The 14,070-nt window shown below is 44.0% G+C and overlaps 1 protein-coding gene across 3 annotated transcripts; it reads right to left on the bottom strand.

Annotated features, from left to right (window-relative positions):
• Nucleotides 1-1,835: 1,835 nt before the first annotated feature.
• On the bottom strand, nt 1,836-4,400 carry sinup (siaz-interacting nuclear protein). 3 transcript variants are annotated; one of them, XM_076984247.1, is made up of 6 exons: nt 4,230-4,400; nt 4,028-4,117; nt 3,824-3,932; nt 2,678-2,807; nt 2,464-2,579; nt 1,836-2,240 (listed from the first exon to the last, which is right to left on the bottom strand). In XM_076984247.1, exons 1-5 carry the CDS (start codon nt 4,282-4,284, stop codon nt 2,469-2,471), a joined length of 495 nt encoding a protein of 164 aa, XP_076840362.1. In that variant the 5' UTR covers nt 4,285-4,400; the 3' UTR covers nt 1,836-2,240; nt 2,464-2,468. The 3 variants fall into 3 exon arrangements, with proteins under 3 accessions (XP_076840362.1, XP_076840363.1, XP_076840361.1); XM_076984248.1 differs by lacking the exon at nt 1,836-2,240 and having other exon boundaries at nt 2,353-2,579; nt 4,028-4,114; XM_076984246.1 differs by lacking the exon at nt 1,836-2,240 and having other exon boundaries at nt 2,353-2,579.
• Nucleotides 4,401-14,070: the final 9,670 nt, after the last annotated feature.

The raw sequence follows: 14,070 nt of genomic DNA on the forward strand, positions 1-14,070 counted from the left end.
TGCCTGCTGACGAGGACCACGCTGCCCTACGGGGCTTGGTGCCTGATCCAGTATTTCATCGGCACCACCTGCATCTTCTGCACCCTGCTCACCATCACTTGCATGGCTTTGGAGCGGTACCTGTACGTGTGCAAATCCATCCACTACCTGCGCATCCTCACCTCCAGACGTCTGGACCTCACCACCAGCCTCACCTGGTTGCTCTCCTTCTGTGTCTCTGCAGTAAGCGTAACACTCATGAGCCTGGGGCACAAGAGGGCTTTGGTGGGCAAGCCCACAACAGGGCTCCTCTGCGAACCGGACACGCTGGAGGTGCACCTGGGCTTCCCCCGCGCCGTGGCCATTTTCCGGAAGGTGTCCGGCATCACGGTGACGGCGCTGTGCGTGTTCTCCTACTCTTTCTCCTACCTGCGCATGTACCAGGAGGCGCGCAACGCCGTACAGCCCTTCCATCAGCTCAACCAGCGCGCGCGCAACACCGTTCTCTTCTACTGCTCCATGTTGCTTCTGCAGCTGTTGCCGGCGCTGCTGAAGATCACCACGGACGCACTGGGGGAGCTGGAGGGCGCCACGGCGACGAGCATCGCGCCGGAGGGCTCGGCGGACTGGGCGGCCGGCGTGCTGCACGTGATGCTGCTGGTGCTCCTGCAGGTGCCGCCGTGCGTCAACCCGCTGATCTATAGCCTGCGCAACAAAGAGGTGCGGCGGGTGCTACCCAGGATGCTCTGGGGGAGGCTGGAGCTCCAGAGGGTGAACGAGGACATTTGAGGAGCTTTGCAGTGATGCAATGATGGAAGAAGTGATGAGATGTACCACACAGCAAAGCAAACACGAGTTTCTCTTATTGCTGACTGAAGTGTGTGTGATTAATTCGGGTTATAAATGGACAAAGGGATTTTGCATGGAAATGGTAAAAAGCAATTCAATATGGAAGTATCAGTAGTTGTTGTAGTGTATTTTGGTGCTATTGTTTATACATTTTTTATTTTATTAAAATGATATAAAGATATTTTTAAAAATATATTGTGATTTCTACATGTGTTCATCATTGTGATCCTGTTCATGCTCTGTGAATGATGAATAACAGCAAATGAACGTAAATGCACACCCCTAATAGTGTGACATACAACTTGCAATCTTGCCCTGATGGTTAACCTGGATATTGCTAGTGACTAATGCGATTAAATGTGAATAGCCTATTCTATGCTTGTTCTTTCGGATGTAAATTCTTCCAGATGTCTCCATGTCTAATCAACAGTTGTCAGTGTGTTTATGAATGTCCCAGTGGTGGATGGTGCTCTGTCCTGGGCGTCTCTCCCCTTCCTGCACCCCATTCAGGCTCCGCAGGGGGCGGATGTTTCCCGTAGAGAGTACACTGAACGCAATTGGCTGCTGCTTCTCACCGGTGTGTGACTGGACGTAAAAGGCTGTACTTATGTAAAGTGACCATGGGTTTACTGAAATAAATGTCTAATGTATATATGTTCAGTAAATAAATCGGATGTAAAGCATCTCATTGACCTGGTTTCAAACTTCCTCCTTCGTAGGAGACAGAAGGGGAAGAAACTTTCCTCTTCATAAGTGGGAGGGGTTTATTTTCCCCTCGCTCTTTAAAGTAGCTTGTGTGCCATCTAAGAGAATTGCTTAATGTCACACAGAGAATTATGTTATTTGAAATTAATTAAAACATTTAAACAAAGTGAGAGGCTTTAAAACCCATGTAAGTCTACTGAATAAAAAAAAAGCTGGGAACTGAAATACCAGAACGGATGAGAGTGGAGTGATTTCTGAATAAATACAACGTCTGGGCAGGCAACATCATTCCATTACTACCATTACACTTTTTAAAATTGTTTTGGTCATAGCCAACCTTAAATGTACATAAACACCTCGACAAAAGTGAACAGGTGCCATTATTGGGCAATACCCCATCTATATATTAGACAAAGTGTTCATATTCTTATAAAGAAAGCATTTTTTTGCAAAGAAATATTAGTCAAAGAATAATTATGGTTAAAGCAAACACAAGTTCACTTCTACAGAGCTGAATTACTGTTTACCATCAACTTGTGTTCAGCAGGACTTGTGCAAACACTATAGGTGTTCACACAATAGATGGAGTTTAATTAATCTGGAATTATTTAAAGAACACACATTCATAATGTCCACAAGGGTCTTTGGCAGGCAACCAAGTGCACTTTAGGAAGAGTAGCGTTAACTTTACCCCACTGCAGAGTGGCCTGAAATGCAAGACGGACGTTTCACTAAACAGCTTCACCTGACCAACATCACAACATCTTGACATGTCTTATGAACCTGGGCAGTTTTAGTTTTGATTCATGCAAGACACTATTGGAAAGAAGTCTTCATGTTTATTATACAAACATTTAAAATAGATTTCACTTCCTGCAACAGCAACACAACTTGCACGAATAAATAAGATTTATATTAAGATTTATATACATTCTTTATGCGTCACGACTGGAGAAAGGTGATTGGGGCACCACGAGGGGTTGTGTGCTCTTGGTCAGCACCAGGGGTTTGTATTTCCTCACAGGGTTAGCTCTGAACTTTGAAACCTAGCAAAATAGTCACATACACAGCCCTTCACATCAAGCAGGCAGCAGTTCACTGAATAAATGAAGTCCTTCTGAAATGGGAGGATGGAGATACCAACCAATTCCAGATCATGTTGCTGCATCTCCCTGCGTTGGTCCGCCATCCTTTTCTCAAAGGCGGCCCTTTTCACAGAATCACGAGCATCAAAGGAGAAGGGGCATGGTACAGTACCACTCCTTAATGGTTCCCTGGATATTCATTCCATAAAAAGGCACAAGGCATTGAGCTACTGTTACACAGCAGAGGAAACATGGCCATTCTGTTCATACTGGCTGCTTTCTCTCCATACTGTTTGTACTCTAGACAGAAATAAATGACACTTCAAAGCCAAAGCATGCAGAGCTGGTATTACCCAGAACTGAAGTCTCTGAAGTCTATTATCTCTGAAGTCAATTGCCAAATAAATAAAACTAACATTCACAACATTTGACGGTCTTTAAAAATCTACTCGGATCCAAAAGATCCAGTCACAGGCACATGATTTCAGAACTATAAATTAAACATATAATTGACAAACTGTGTGCCAGGCCTTTAGCTCCCCTCTCCCCTGTCTAGATGAACACGCCTCTCACTGCTTGAGAGACGGCGGTGCGTATACCACGCTGTGGCCACCCATGGGATCACAGTGGTTTACACCATGGACCCCGTGGTACCAGTCACGTTGTACCTTGTTGTGCAATGACGAACGCCATTCTATTCTTCCAAATGCAATAAACATCAAGTACTTAATATATGAGGAAGTATAATTTTATGGCAATCACTCAAAAAAGCTGTAAAGGTGTCGACTATATATTAATTGATACCTAAGGAGGTGTGGGGGGGGGGACCAAATCAGGATTTGTACTTTAATGAATGCTTCGATACTGAGGTAACCTTTGGCTGGCCTGGCCCTTGTTTTATGCAATGTCTTTAAAGATTTCCAACTTTTAAACACTCAGTGATTACACATTAAGTGAATTTATATGTAGGCAATAGTTAAAACCTGTGATTTTATGTCTACATGTAATAAGTAAAAGTGGTTCTTGTATGGTTTGTTTCATAGTAGATTCCACTGGACCACATACATTAATTAAACGTTCACATTTAAACAGTGAGGATCACATTTAAATCAGTGAAGAACCAATCAACGTATTTTACCTCAAGTCCACCGTCCGTGCCTAAGATGGACTGTCAATACTTGCATCAAGGAAAGATGTTGTCTAACCTGTTTTCCTCCGGGAGTCTGGCCAGACTCCGGTTTGTACTTGCATTTCTGACTTCGATGGACTGGACGATTGGCGAGGGTGACGTGGTAGGTTGCGATAGCACCCCATCTAGAACAGTAAAAAACCACCACTGTATCCATTTAAACCAACAAGTAACTGTTGTAATAAATGGGCTAGGCTGGACGAAGAACCGTTTCTCGTACAAGGCCGGACGGTAGCTACATTAGGACACTGCTTGGAAGTCCACTGAAACCTCGGTTTACGCAATTCATTCCCCACCGTTTTCTCTTCTTCTGTTTAAAAGGAAGAGACACCGCATGCAAAATCGACATATTAGAAATCGAGGCAAATAATTTAAGGCTTACATACTTCAGGCCGTGGCCATCATCAGTTAAGGGAACCAACCTGAACAGCCATCCACAATGTTTTTAGCATTAACACTCATGGCGATTTCAGACATGGCTAATTGATATAAACAACAACACTTAACACACCACTATGTTTCTGTAGTCTTAATGGCTAATTATCAATCCAAATATTAAAACAGCGTCGCAGCTAAACACTGTGAACACAAACCTATCGTTTGCGAGGTAGTCGAGTCCCGCCCAACAAATCAAATTTATACTGTAGTGAGTTGTGAGGGGGTGTCCAAGTGCAGAGGTTGTATCTGTGGGCAATTGTAGACTGATTAGGGCAAACCAGATAAAAGAGAGGACAGACTTGTTTGTGAGCGGTACTTAGGTTGTTGCGGGAGGGTGTTGTTAGCTGCGGTTAGAGCAGTCAGTGACGAAGATAGATATCAGGGTCGCCAACTCTCACGCAATCGTGAGACACGCATTTGACTGTCTTCACACGCTATACATCCGATCACACGCTATACATACGATTTCTCACGCTGAAAGAAATCTAGTTTATTTATGTCTGATCTACATCCACGATTCAATGAGTTACTAGCTCGCCAACCACTGGCGATCGATCGATCGCGATATAATGTGTCCATTTTACAGACGCACACAAATTTGGGCAAATTATAACACTGGTGGCAGCGGTGGGATTTGTTTTTCTTTGCGTGTAACTCCAAAAAGACGTTTATGATTTCTGAGGCTGAGAGTAACTACTCAATCAATCAATCAATCAAATTTTATTTATATAGCGCTTTTTACAACAGTTGTCGTCACAAAGCAGCTTTACAAGTGCCGAGTCCTAGCCCCCAGTGAGCAAGCCAAAGGCGACAGTGGCAAGGAAAAACTCCCTAGTTTTTTTTGCATGAGGAAGAAACCTTGAGAGGAACCAAGACTCAGGGGGGGAACCCATCCTCCTCTGGCCGACACCGGTCACAATGACAACAACAACAATTTATACAGAAAGAAGAGAAAGAAAAGGAAAAAGATGTAATAATGTCCATCATGGTGTAGGCATCCGGTTAGGCAGGAAGTGGCCGGCCCAGGATGGATCGCTGGTCTCCTCATCTCATTGTTCCTCAAGCAGCCGGGCAGCCATGTGGAGAAATGAAACGGAGAAAATTAGCTCTGTATGAGGACATATATAGGACAGGTGAAATTATAAACATTTCTGGAGTGTGGCAGCAACTCCGGCATTAAGTTAAATTATTACAGCCTAGCTAAAAAAGGCAGAACCAGAAGGTAACATAGGCTTGGGGGCATTCTGAGACAATGGCATCCATCCACTGCACTGTCAACAAACTTGAGTGACCACGAGCAGTGACAGGATGAAAGCACCAGCGCCCCAGTCTACCATAAAACCCTTCGTCTATGAACCCCTGGATCTGTACCTTTATCTAAGGGGGGATATTAATTATCAAACGCTAAACTAAATAAGTGGGTTTTCAACCTAGACTTAAAGATTGTGACTGTGTCAGAGTCCCGGACGCATTTAGGAAGATTATTTCAAAGCTGGGGGGCCTTACAAGAAAAGGCTCTTCCCCCTGCTGTTACCTTGTTAATTTGTGGAACTAATAAAAGACCAACACCCTGTGATCTTAGTGGACGTGGGGGTTCATAATAGGAAATAAGTTCCTGAAGGTATTCAGGAGCAAGCCCGTGCAATGCTTTATAAGTTAATAAAAGAATTTTAAAGTCAATACGGAATTTAACTGGGAGCCAATGCAGGGCTGATAGGACTGGACTGATATGCTGAAATTTTCTAGTTCTGGTCAGAACCCTGGCTGCGGCATTTTGAACTATTTGAAGTTTATTTAGATTCCTATTTGAACATCCTGACAGTAGTGCATTGCAGTAGTCTAATCTAGAGCTAACAAAGGCGTGCACCAATTTTTCCGCATCATCCTGTGATAATGCATTTCTTAACTTAGCAATGTTGCGGAGATGTAGAAAAGCTATCCTAGTAGTATTATCTATGTATTTATCAAATTATAGGTCAGAGTCGAGTATGACGCCTAGGTTTTTGGCTACTGTGCCAGGTGTAATGGGATAGTCTGCGAGATTAAGCATTAGATCTGGAATTTTCTGTTTTGAGGCCTTTGGGCCCAGAAGGAGAACTTCTGTTTTGTCCCCATTAAGTTGGAGGAAGTTTAGAGACATCCAGCATTTAATATCTCTTACACAGGCCTCAATTTTTCTTAAACTGAGTTTGTCATCAGGTTTGGCTGATATGTAAAGTTGAGTGTCATCTGCATAGCAGTGAAAATTGACACCATGTTTGTTTATCACTGTGCCCAATGGTAGCATATATAATGTAAATAATAGTGGTCCTAAAATGGAGCCTTGCGGGACCCCATATTTAACTTTTGTACGTTTGGATGGAATATTATTGAGCTCTACAAACTGATAGCGATTTGTTAAGTAAGAATAAAACCATGAAAGGGCGGTGCCAGAGACTCCAACCCAGCGTTCTAACCTTTCTAGCAAGATCCTATGATCAATTGTGTCGAAAGATGCACTAAGATCAAGAAGCACTAACAGCGATACATAGCCTTGATCTGAAGCAAGGAGGAGATCATTTGTTACTTTAACTAATGCTGTTTCAGTACTGTGATGGGGCCTAAAACCAGATTGGAACTTTCAAATATGTGATTCCTATGCAGATATAGGCATAATTGCTGGGCATCAGCTTTTTCTATGATCTTATATATAAATGATGTGTTTGAAATGGGTCTATAATTAGAAAGCACAGTCGGATCAAGATTTGGTTTCTTGATCAGAGGTTTAATAACTGCTAATTTACATGATTTGGGCATGTGACCTATTGTAATGGATGAGTTAACTATAGTTAGAAGAGGTTCAGTTACCGCTGGTAATACCTCTTTTAATAACTTTGAGGGAACCGAGTCTAGTGTGCAGGTAGCACAATTTAAGGAAGAAATTATTTTCTCTAATTCTGATTGTGGGAGTGGATGAAAAGCATCAAGTTTTTCTCCCAGTATGTGATTTAAATTGATATCAACCAAACCAGATGACATACCAGTTGTATTGCTAATAAAAGGTTTTATATTTTGTCTAATATTCTCTATTTTATTATCAAAAAAATCTATAAATACATTACTAGTGAGGTTTACTGGAATCTGAGGTTCTGCGCCTGCTTGATTTTTTGTAAGTTTGGAAATAGTATTAAAAAGAAATCTAGGATTGTTTTTATTTTTCTCTATCAGTGAGGCTAGGTATGCTGAGCGTGCTTTAGTGAGAGCCCGTTTGTAGTCAATGATGCTATCCTTCCAGGCACAGTAGAATACTTCCAACTTAGTAGATCGCCATTTACGCTCTAATTTACGTGCTATTTGTTTTAAGTTTCTAGTTTGGTCGGTGTACCACGGGGCGAGCTTTTTAGATCTAGTCTTTTTATATTTGAGTGGAGCTACTATATCTAGAGCTGATCTGCAGGTATTCTCTATGCAGTCGGTTAGACTATCTAACTCTCCTGGATCGGATGGCGAGTGGGCTAGAGCAGTTAAATCAGGGAGGGCTTCAATAAACTGTGTCGCTGTTAATGAATTTATCGAGCGCTTTATACTCCCACCTGGGAGTAGAGGTAGGTCAGGTTAATGAGGTCACACATTCATTGTCGGCTGGTGTTTATGCCAGAAATATTTTCTGCTGTGGGGGGTCAATGGTCTGACTACAGAAGAGGCTGAACAGTTTGAGTTGGCCGCGGATGTGAATAATTGGGATGAGTCCCTGTTGTTGTCAGGCCGTGCACGTGAGATGAGTCCCTGTTGTTGTCAGGCCGTGCACGTGAGATGAGTCCCTGTTGTTGTCAGGCCGTGCACGAGATGAGTCCCTGTTGTTGTCAGGCCGTGCACGTGAGATGAGTCCCTGTTGTTGTCAGGCCGTGCACGTGAGATGAGTCCCTGTTGTTGTCAGGCCGTGCACGTGAGATGAGTCCCTGTTGTTGTCAGGCCGTGCCAAGAGTAATTATGCTGAGTTAAAAATAGTGTCACGGTGCTTAGAGCCTTGTGATAGTGAGGACTGGAGTAGAGTCACTTTTGTAGGGAGCAGGCCAGGGCCGGCGCCACGGGGGGGCGAATGGGGGCGTCGCCAATATGTCTGCAAGGTATTTTTTGTAGTAAATTTACCTTTTTATAGTATACCTCATACTCATGGGGTTCAGTTGACCCCAGGAGTGCCCCAAGTGAGTTACAGCATCTAGACTTAAGACTGATGAGTTTCAGGCCTTGATGGGGGTGGTAGAGGAGTTGCGACAAGAAGTCAAAGTCAAAGTGAACTTTATTGTCATTCAGACTTTACAACAGTGCATAGCTGAACGAGATTGTGTTTCTCCAAACACCAATGTGCAGATATAAAAACACAAGACATACAACTAACATGACATAAATAACAAATTGACAGTGCAGATGCAGAAAAATGTATATAACAGTAGTGAGGTATACTATAAAAAGGTAAATTTACTACAAAAAATGCCTTGCAGACATATTGCACTTATATATGTGTATATTGCACAAGGTCATACTATTGCACATTATAACAATAACTAACCTAAGTTATATAAAATAAGTAAACAACACTGTAAACTTGAAATGTGTAAAGTGGTAAGTGGTAAAGTGCTTAATTCTACAGAACAATAAGTCAAATTTTGCAGCATTACATGGATATTGATGGCAGTAATTTTTAAATATTTTATGCAGTTCCATGTGCGTATGTGGTGGAGGACCATACGTATTCAGTATTTAGTGTGTGATCAAGAGTTTAACAGTCTGCCTGTCGGGAAGTGTTTAGCAGTCTGATGGCCTCCGGAAAGAAACTTTTGTTCAGTCTGGAAGTCCTGCACCGCATACTGTGGTAACATTTCCAGAGGGCAGCAGTCTGAACAGTCCGTGAGCTGGGTGGGTGGGATCTCTGACCATCTTGGTGGCTCTGCTGAGGCACCGTGATGGGTACAGATCTTTTACAGGTGGGTGTGGGGTCCTGATGATGCGCTCTGCTGTCCTCACCACTCTCTGGAGTGATTTCTGTTCTGCAATGGTGCAGCTGCTGTACCAGACCGTGAGGCTGCTGGTCAGGATACTCTCTATTGTTCCTCTGTAGAATGTAGTGAGGATGTGAGGGGGGAGGTTAGCTCTTCTTATCCTTCGTAGGAAGTGAAGGCGCTGCTGTGCTTTCTTAACCAGGGAGATGATGTGTGTGGTCCATGTCAGGTCATCTGCGATGTGCACCCCCAGAAACTTGGTGCTCTTCACAGACTCCACAGTTTTGTCATGGCTTGTGAGCGGTGTGTGCACTGCGCGTTTTCTCCTGAAGTCAACAGTCATTTCTTTTGTCTTGTTGACATTCAGTGAAAGGTTGTTGCTGTCGTACCAGGCAACAAGTTGGCTCACCTCCTCTCTGTAGGCAGAGTCATCGTCGTTACTGATGAGACCCACTACTGTAGTATCATCTGCAAACCTGATGATGTGGTTTGAGTTGTACTTGATACAGCAGTCGTGGGTCAACAGAGTGAACAACAGAGGGCTCAACATGCATCCTTGGGGAACACCCGTGTTCATGATGGTGGTTTGGGAGGTGTTTTCTCCAACTCTCACTGTCTGCGGTCTGCCTGTGAGGAAGTCCAAAAGCCAGTTGCACAAGGTGCTGGGGGATGACCGTGTTAAAGGCGGAGCTGAAGTCAATGAAAAGCATCCGCACATAACTGTTCTTGTTTTCCAGATGAGTCAGGCTCAGGTGGAGTGCTGTTGATATGGCATCATCAGTGGAGTGGTTGGGGCGGTATGCAAATTGAAGTGTGTCGAATGTTGGAGGCAGTAGAGATGTGATGTGTTCTTTGACCAGTCTCTCAAAGCACTTAATTACGATGGGAGTCAGTGCGATGGGTCGGTAAACATTCAGTGATACTGCTGGTGACTTCTTTGGCAGTGGTACTATGGTTGTGGCTTTGAAGCACTGAGGCACAATGGCTTGGCTCAGAGAGGTGTTGTAGATGTGTTCTCTGAGTGGACATCTACAAGAAGTGGAGGGATTGAAGGGTGCCATTCAAGTATTGCAGACTACCTCAGTTAAGCCTGTCTCGGGTGGTCGGAGTCAGAAGCGGGTAGTCGAGTCTAAACTGACTCCTCCTCCGGTTCATCCCTCCTTAAGATCCGAGGCTAAAAGTGGTGGGGGTGGCTGTTGGGAGTGTGTGATGGACATATATGCCGTATTGGCCTTACTTGCAGGGATACTAAGGGGGGTGAGCACTGTAAGCCAAATGCCTGCCCCCTAATTTTCAAATGGTCTCGGTTTGTGACATAGGTGTGTCTGCTTTTTTAGCTGTAAAGATGGGGGTGGGGTTGATGTAAAGGTACTAGTGGATAGTGGGACGGCCCAGTCAGTGATCACAAAACAGGTGTGGATCACTCTCACTGGGGGTGAGTCTGAATTGGACGAATATGCAGGGCTGGTATCTGCTGCTAATGGGAGTTGTATAAGAATAATGGGACAATGGCAGACAGTGTGCCACTTTGATTCATTAGCTTTAGTGATAGAGTTGTTGGTGGCTGATATACTCTCTCACGAGATCCTTCTGGGTTTTGATTTTCTTTCTAAATATGGGGAAGTGTTGAATTTGAGAAGACATGTCTCATTATGGGATAAAGATTGCCTTTGGTGAGAGCTACCGGGGTAGGATCCCCACCTGTTGTGGTGGTTGTCAGATGTTTCCATTCCCCGCGTAGTGAGATTACTGTCCCTGGGGTTGTTGATGCCGTGAGGAACGGCTTCGAGGTTATGTTGGAGCCATCTGAATCCTTTATGAACCGTTGTGATATTTTGGTGGCTTGGGTTATATGTAAAGTGATGGGAGGTATTCTCCCAGGTCATGTGATTAATGTCACTGATGCTGAGCTGTTATTAAGGGGAGGTATGAAGATGGGCACCTTACATACTGGGGTGAAAGTGGAGTGTGGGGGAAACGATGCGTGCATTACTTTAGTGTCATCAGGCAGTTTTTAGCCTGAGTGTGAGTGATTTGGGCCGGACTCCTTTAGTTTGGCATCAGATTGATACGGGTGATACAAAACCTATTACGTTACCTCCCCGTCGGGTTCCACTTCATTTACAGCAAGAAGTGTCAGCGCAGTTAACCAAGATGCAGGAGATTGATGTTATCCGCCCTTCAAATAGTCCTTGGGCTGCCCCTGTAGTGTTGGTGAGGAAATCAGACGGTAGCCTGTGGTTCTGTGTGGACTACCGCAAGCTAAATGTTACAAGGAAGGATGCTTATCCTTTACCTCATATTGACGATGCTCTGGACAGCTTGAGTAAAGCTTGCTGGTTTTCCACGTTGGACTTGGCTAGTGGTTACTGTCAAGTAGAAGTAGATCCGAAGGATATACAGAAAGCGGCTTTTACTACTAGCTGATTTATAGTGGAACACTTGTTTAGTGTATTTGGATGACATTATTGTTTTTGGACGTACCTTCTTTGAGCATTTATCTCGGTTAGATGAAGTCTTCTCAAAATTAGCTTCAAGCCAATTTGAAGGTAAAACCATCTAAGTGCAACTTGTTTGTGTCTAGAGTGTAGTTAGGGCTGTCGCGGTGAAAGAATTTACCCTGCGGTTATTTATGGTGGCTCAACACCGCGATATGCGTCATTTGTCGTCTAAAATCTTCATTTTAGAGCTATATAATTGTTTTATTGTTTTTATTGTAAAGGGGTTCTTATTGTTTTTAAATTGCAAAGAAGACACAGTTTTAAGAGCAGTTAAATACGTGTTTATTGTCAAATAGAGAACACAGAAGTCAAATGAGATGCAGTAAGAACCCATGCTCTTTCGCTTTCTTAAAAGTGTAGGGTAAATATTTTAAACGAGATTTTAAACACAAAAAGAGAATTTAATAAATAGATCAATAAAACGAAATCTTTACTTAACCAGAAGAATAACGTCTCAGCTTAAACCTGAGTTGTCACGTCCCTGTTGCGCGCTAAGAAAACCAACATATTCACCTTATTTGGTTTCAGTGAGGAGCGGAAAGGGCTAACAATATTCCCGGCAGTACAAAAAACTCGCTTTGATGGTGTGCTTGTTGCACAAATGCACATGTACTTGCGGGCAAGTTTGGAGAGCAGAGGAAATCTAGCCTCATTGACGTGCCACCAGGCGAGTGGATCTGCGTTAGAGTCTATGGGCTCCTCCTGTATGTAGCGCGTGAGTTCCATGTCTGCTCGAGCTCTCTTGGGTATGGACACGGAGGCTGCTGTGCGTGCCTTTAGCAGGTCTCCAAGCGTTCTGCCTCATCTAAATTGGCTGGCTCTCCTTTTTTATTTGGCTTGAACCCGAAATGCTCCCAAACCGGCGAAGTCGCGTTTTGTTTTTTGACCAGAGCATCTGCCGTAGTTTCCATCTTTGAAAAAAGGAGATGGATTGTTGATCAGGGCAGTCATGGCCTGGTGGTAGGGAACTGATCTTGTGACCGGAGGGTCGTGGGTTCAATTCCCAGACCTGAGGCCATGACTGAGGTGCCCTTGAGCAAGGCACCTAACCCCAACTGCTCCCCGGGCGCCGAGCTAGGGCTGCCCACTGCTCTGTGTGCACCACAGCCCCCTAGTAATCACTGGGGTGTGTGTGTGTGTGTGTGAACTGCACAGATGGGTTAAAAGCGGAGGACAAATTTCGGATGGGGTGTAAAAAAAATCACAATTGACAAAAATATGGCACATTTGCACATTTACATATCAGCCGCACCGGATGATAACAGGGGGTTGATGGGAAAATGACTTTAACTCTTGCACAGGCACTTTCCCCTGGCATGGGAAAAAACACCAATATTGTGGTTGTTGTGGTTAATTCCCGTACGTTGCGATTTTCTCGTCAATAGCGCAGTATTGCTATACTGTGGTTATCGCGACAGCCCTAAGTGTAGTATTTGGATCATGTGATTTTGGCAGTGGGAGTGGAAACCGATCCAACTACACAGGCTGTACGTGAGTGGCCTGTCTCCAAGAATCAGACTAAGGTGTAAAGTTTTGTGGGATTGGCTTCTTATTATAGGCACGTTGTCAAAGATTTTGCTGAGATAGTTGCTTCCTTACATCAGCTTACAGAGAAGGGTAAGCGGTTGAAATGGTCCAAAACATGTCAAAAGGCCTTTGAACAGCTGAAGTTAAGGTTGCTGTCTGCCCCTGTATTGGCTTACCCAGATCCGAAGAAGACATTCATTTTGGATACAGATGCTAGTGATATGGGTTTTGGAGCCGTACTGTCTGAGGGGGAGCCTGGGTGTGAGCGGGTAGTAGCTAACTAAACAAGAACGTAGATATGCCACCACTAAGGAGTTGCTTAGTGTAGTGGCTTTTACCCAGTACTTTAAGCACTATCTTTTGGGGAAAGAGTACAGATCATAATTCTTTACGGTGATTGCATAACTTTTAAGGCCTATGTAGCCAGATGGATAGAGCAGCTGGAAATTTTTTTATATAGTATTGTTCATAGGCCAGGGAAGTCTCATGCTAATGCTGATGCCCTCTCTACTGTAGACTGCCTGGATTTGTTAGTGGTGTCCCTTGTGTTAAGTCAGAGGATAGAGAAATGAGAATTAAGAATTCGAGTAGTACACAGTGGAACAGTGTTGGCTAGGCTAGGGCTCAATTGGAGGATGTGGAGTTGCAAAGAATAATGCAGCTTAAATAACAAGGGGATGTGGCACAGGTAGATCTGTGTCAGGATCCTGTGCTGCAGAAGTGCTCTGCAGTTTGGGCACAATTGGAGGTTCAGGGTTCCAGACTAATGAGGGTGTTGCCCGCCTCTGGTGATGGGGCGTCGCAGGTTCAAGTGGTGC

This window comes from Brachyhypopomus gauderio, chromosome 21 (genome assembly GCF_052324685.1).
Source record: "Brachyhypopomus gauderio isolate BG-103 chromosome 21, BGAUD_0.2, whole genome shotgun sequence".
In the NCBI taxonomy this organism is placed as follows: domain Eukaryota; kingdom Metazoa; phylum Chordata; class Actinopteri; order Gymnotiformes; family Hypopomidae; genus Brachyhypopomus; species Brachyhypopomus gauderio.

Bases quoted from the DNA above. Each gene is read 5' to 3' on its own strand.
- sinup (XM_076984247.1), bottom strand. From the start codon at position 4,284: ATGTCTGAAATCGCCATGAGTGTTAATGCTAAAAACATTGTGGATGGC. The intron at 4,118-4,229 runs GTTGGTTCCCTT...CCTTTTAAACAG, and splicing joins CATTGTGGATGGCTGTTCAG to AAGAAGAGAAAACGGTGGGG. The intron at 2,808-3,823 runs GTTAGACAACAT...ATGAATATCCAG, and splicing joins AGACTCCCGGAGGAAAACAG to GGAACCATTAAGGAGTGGTA.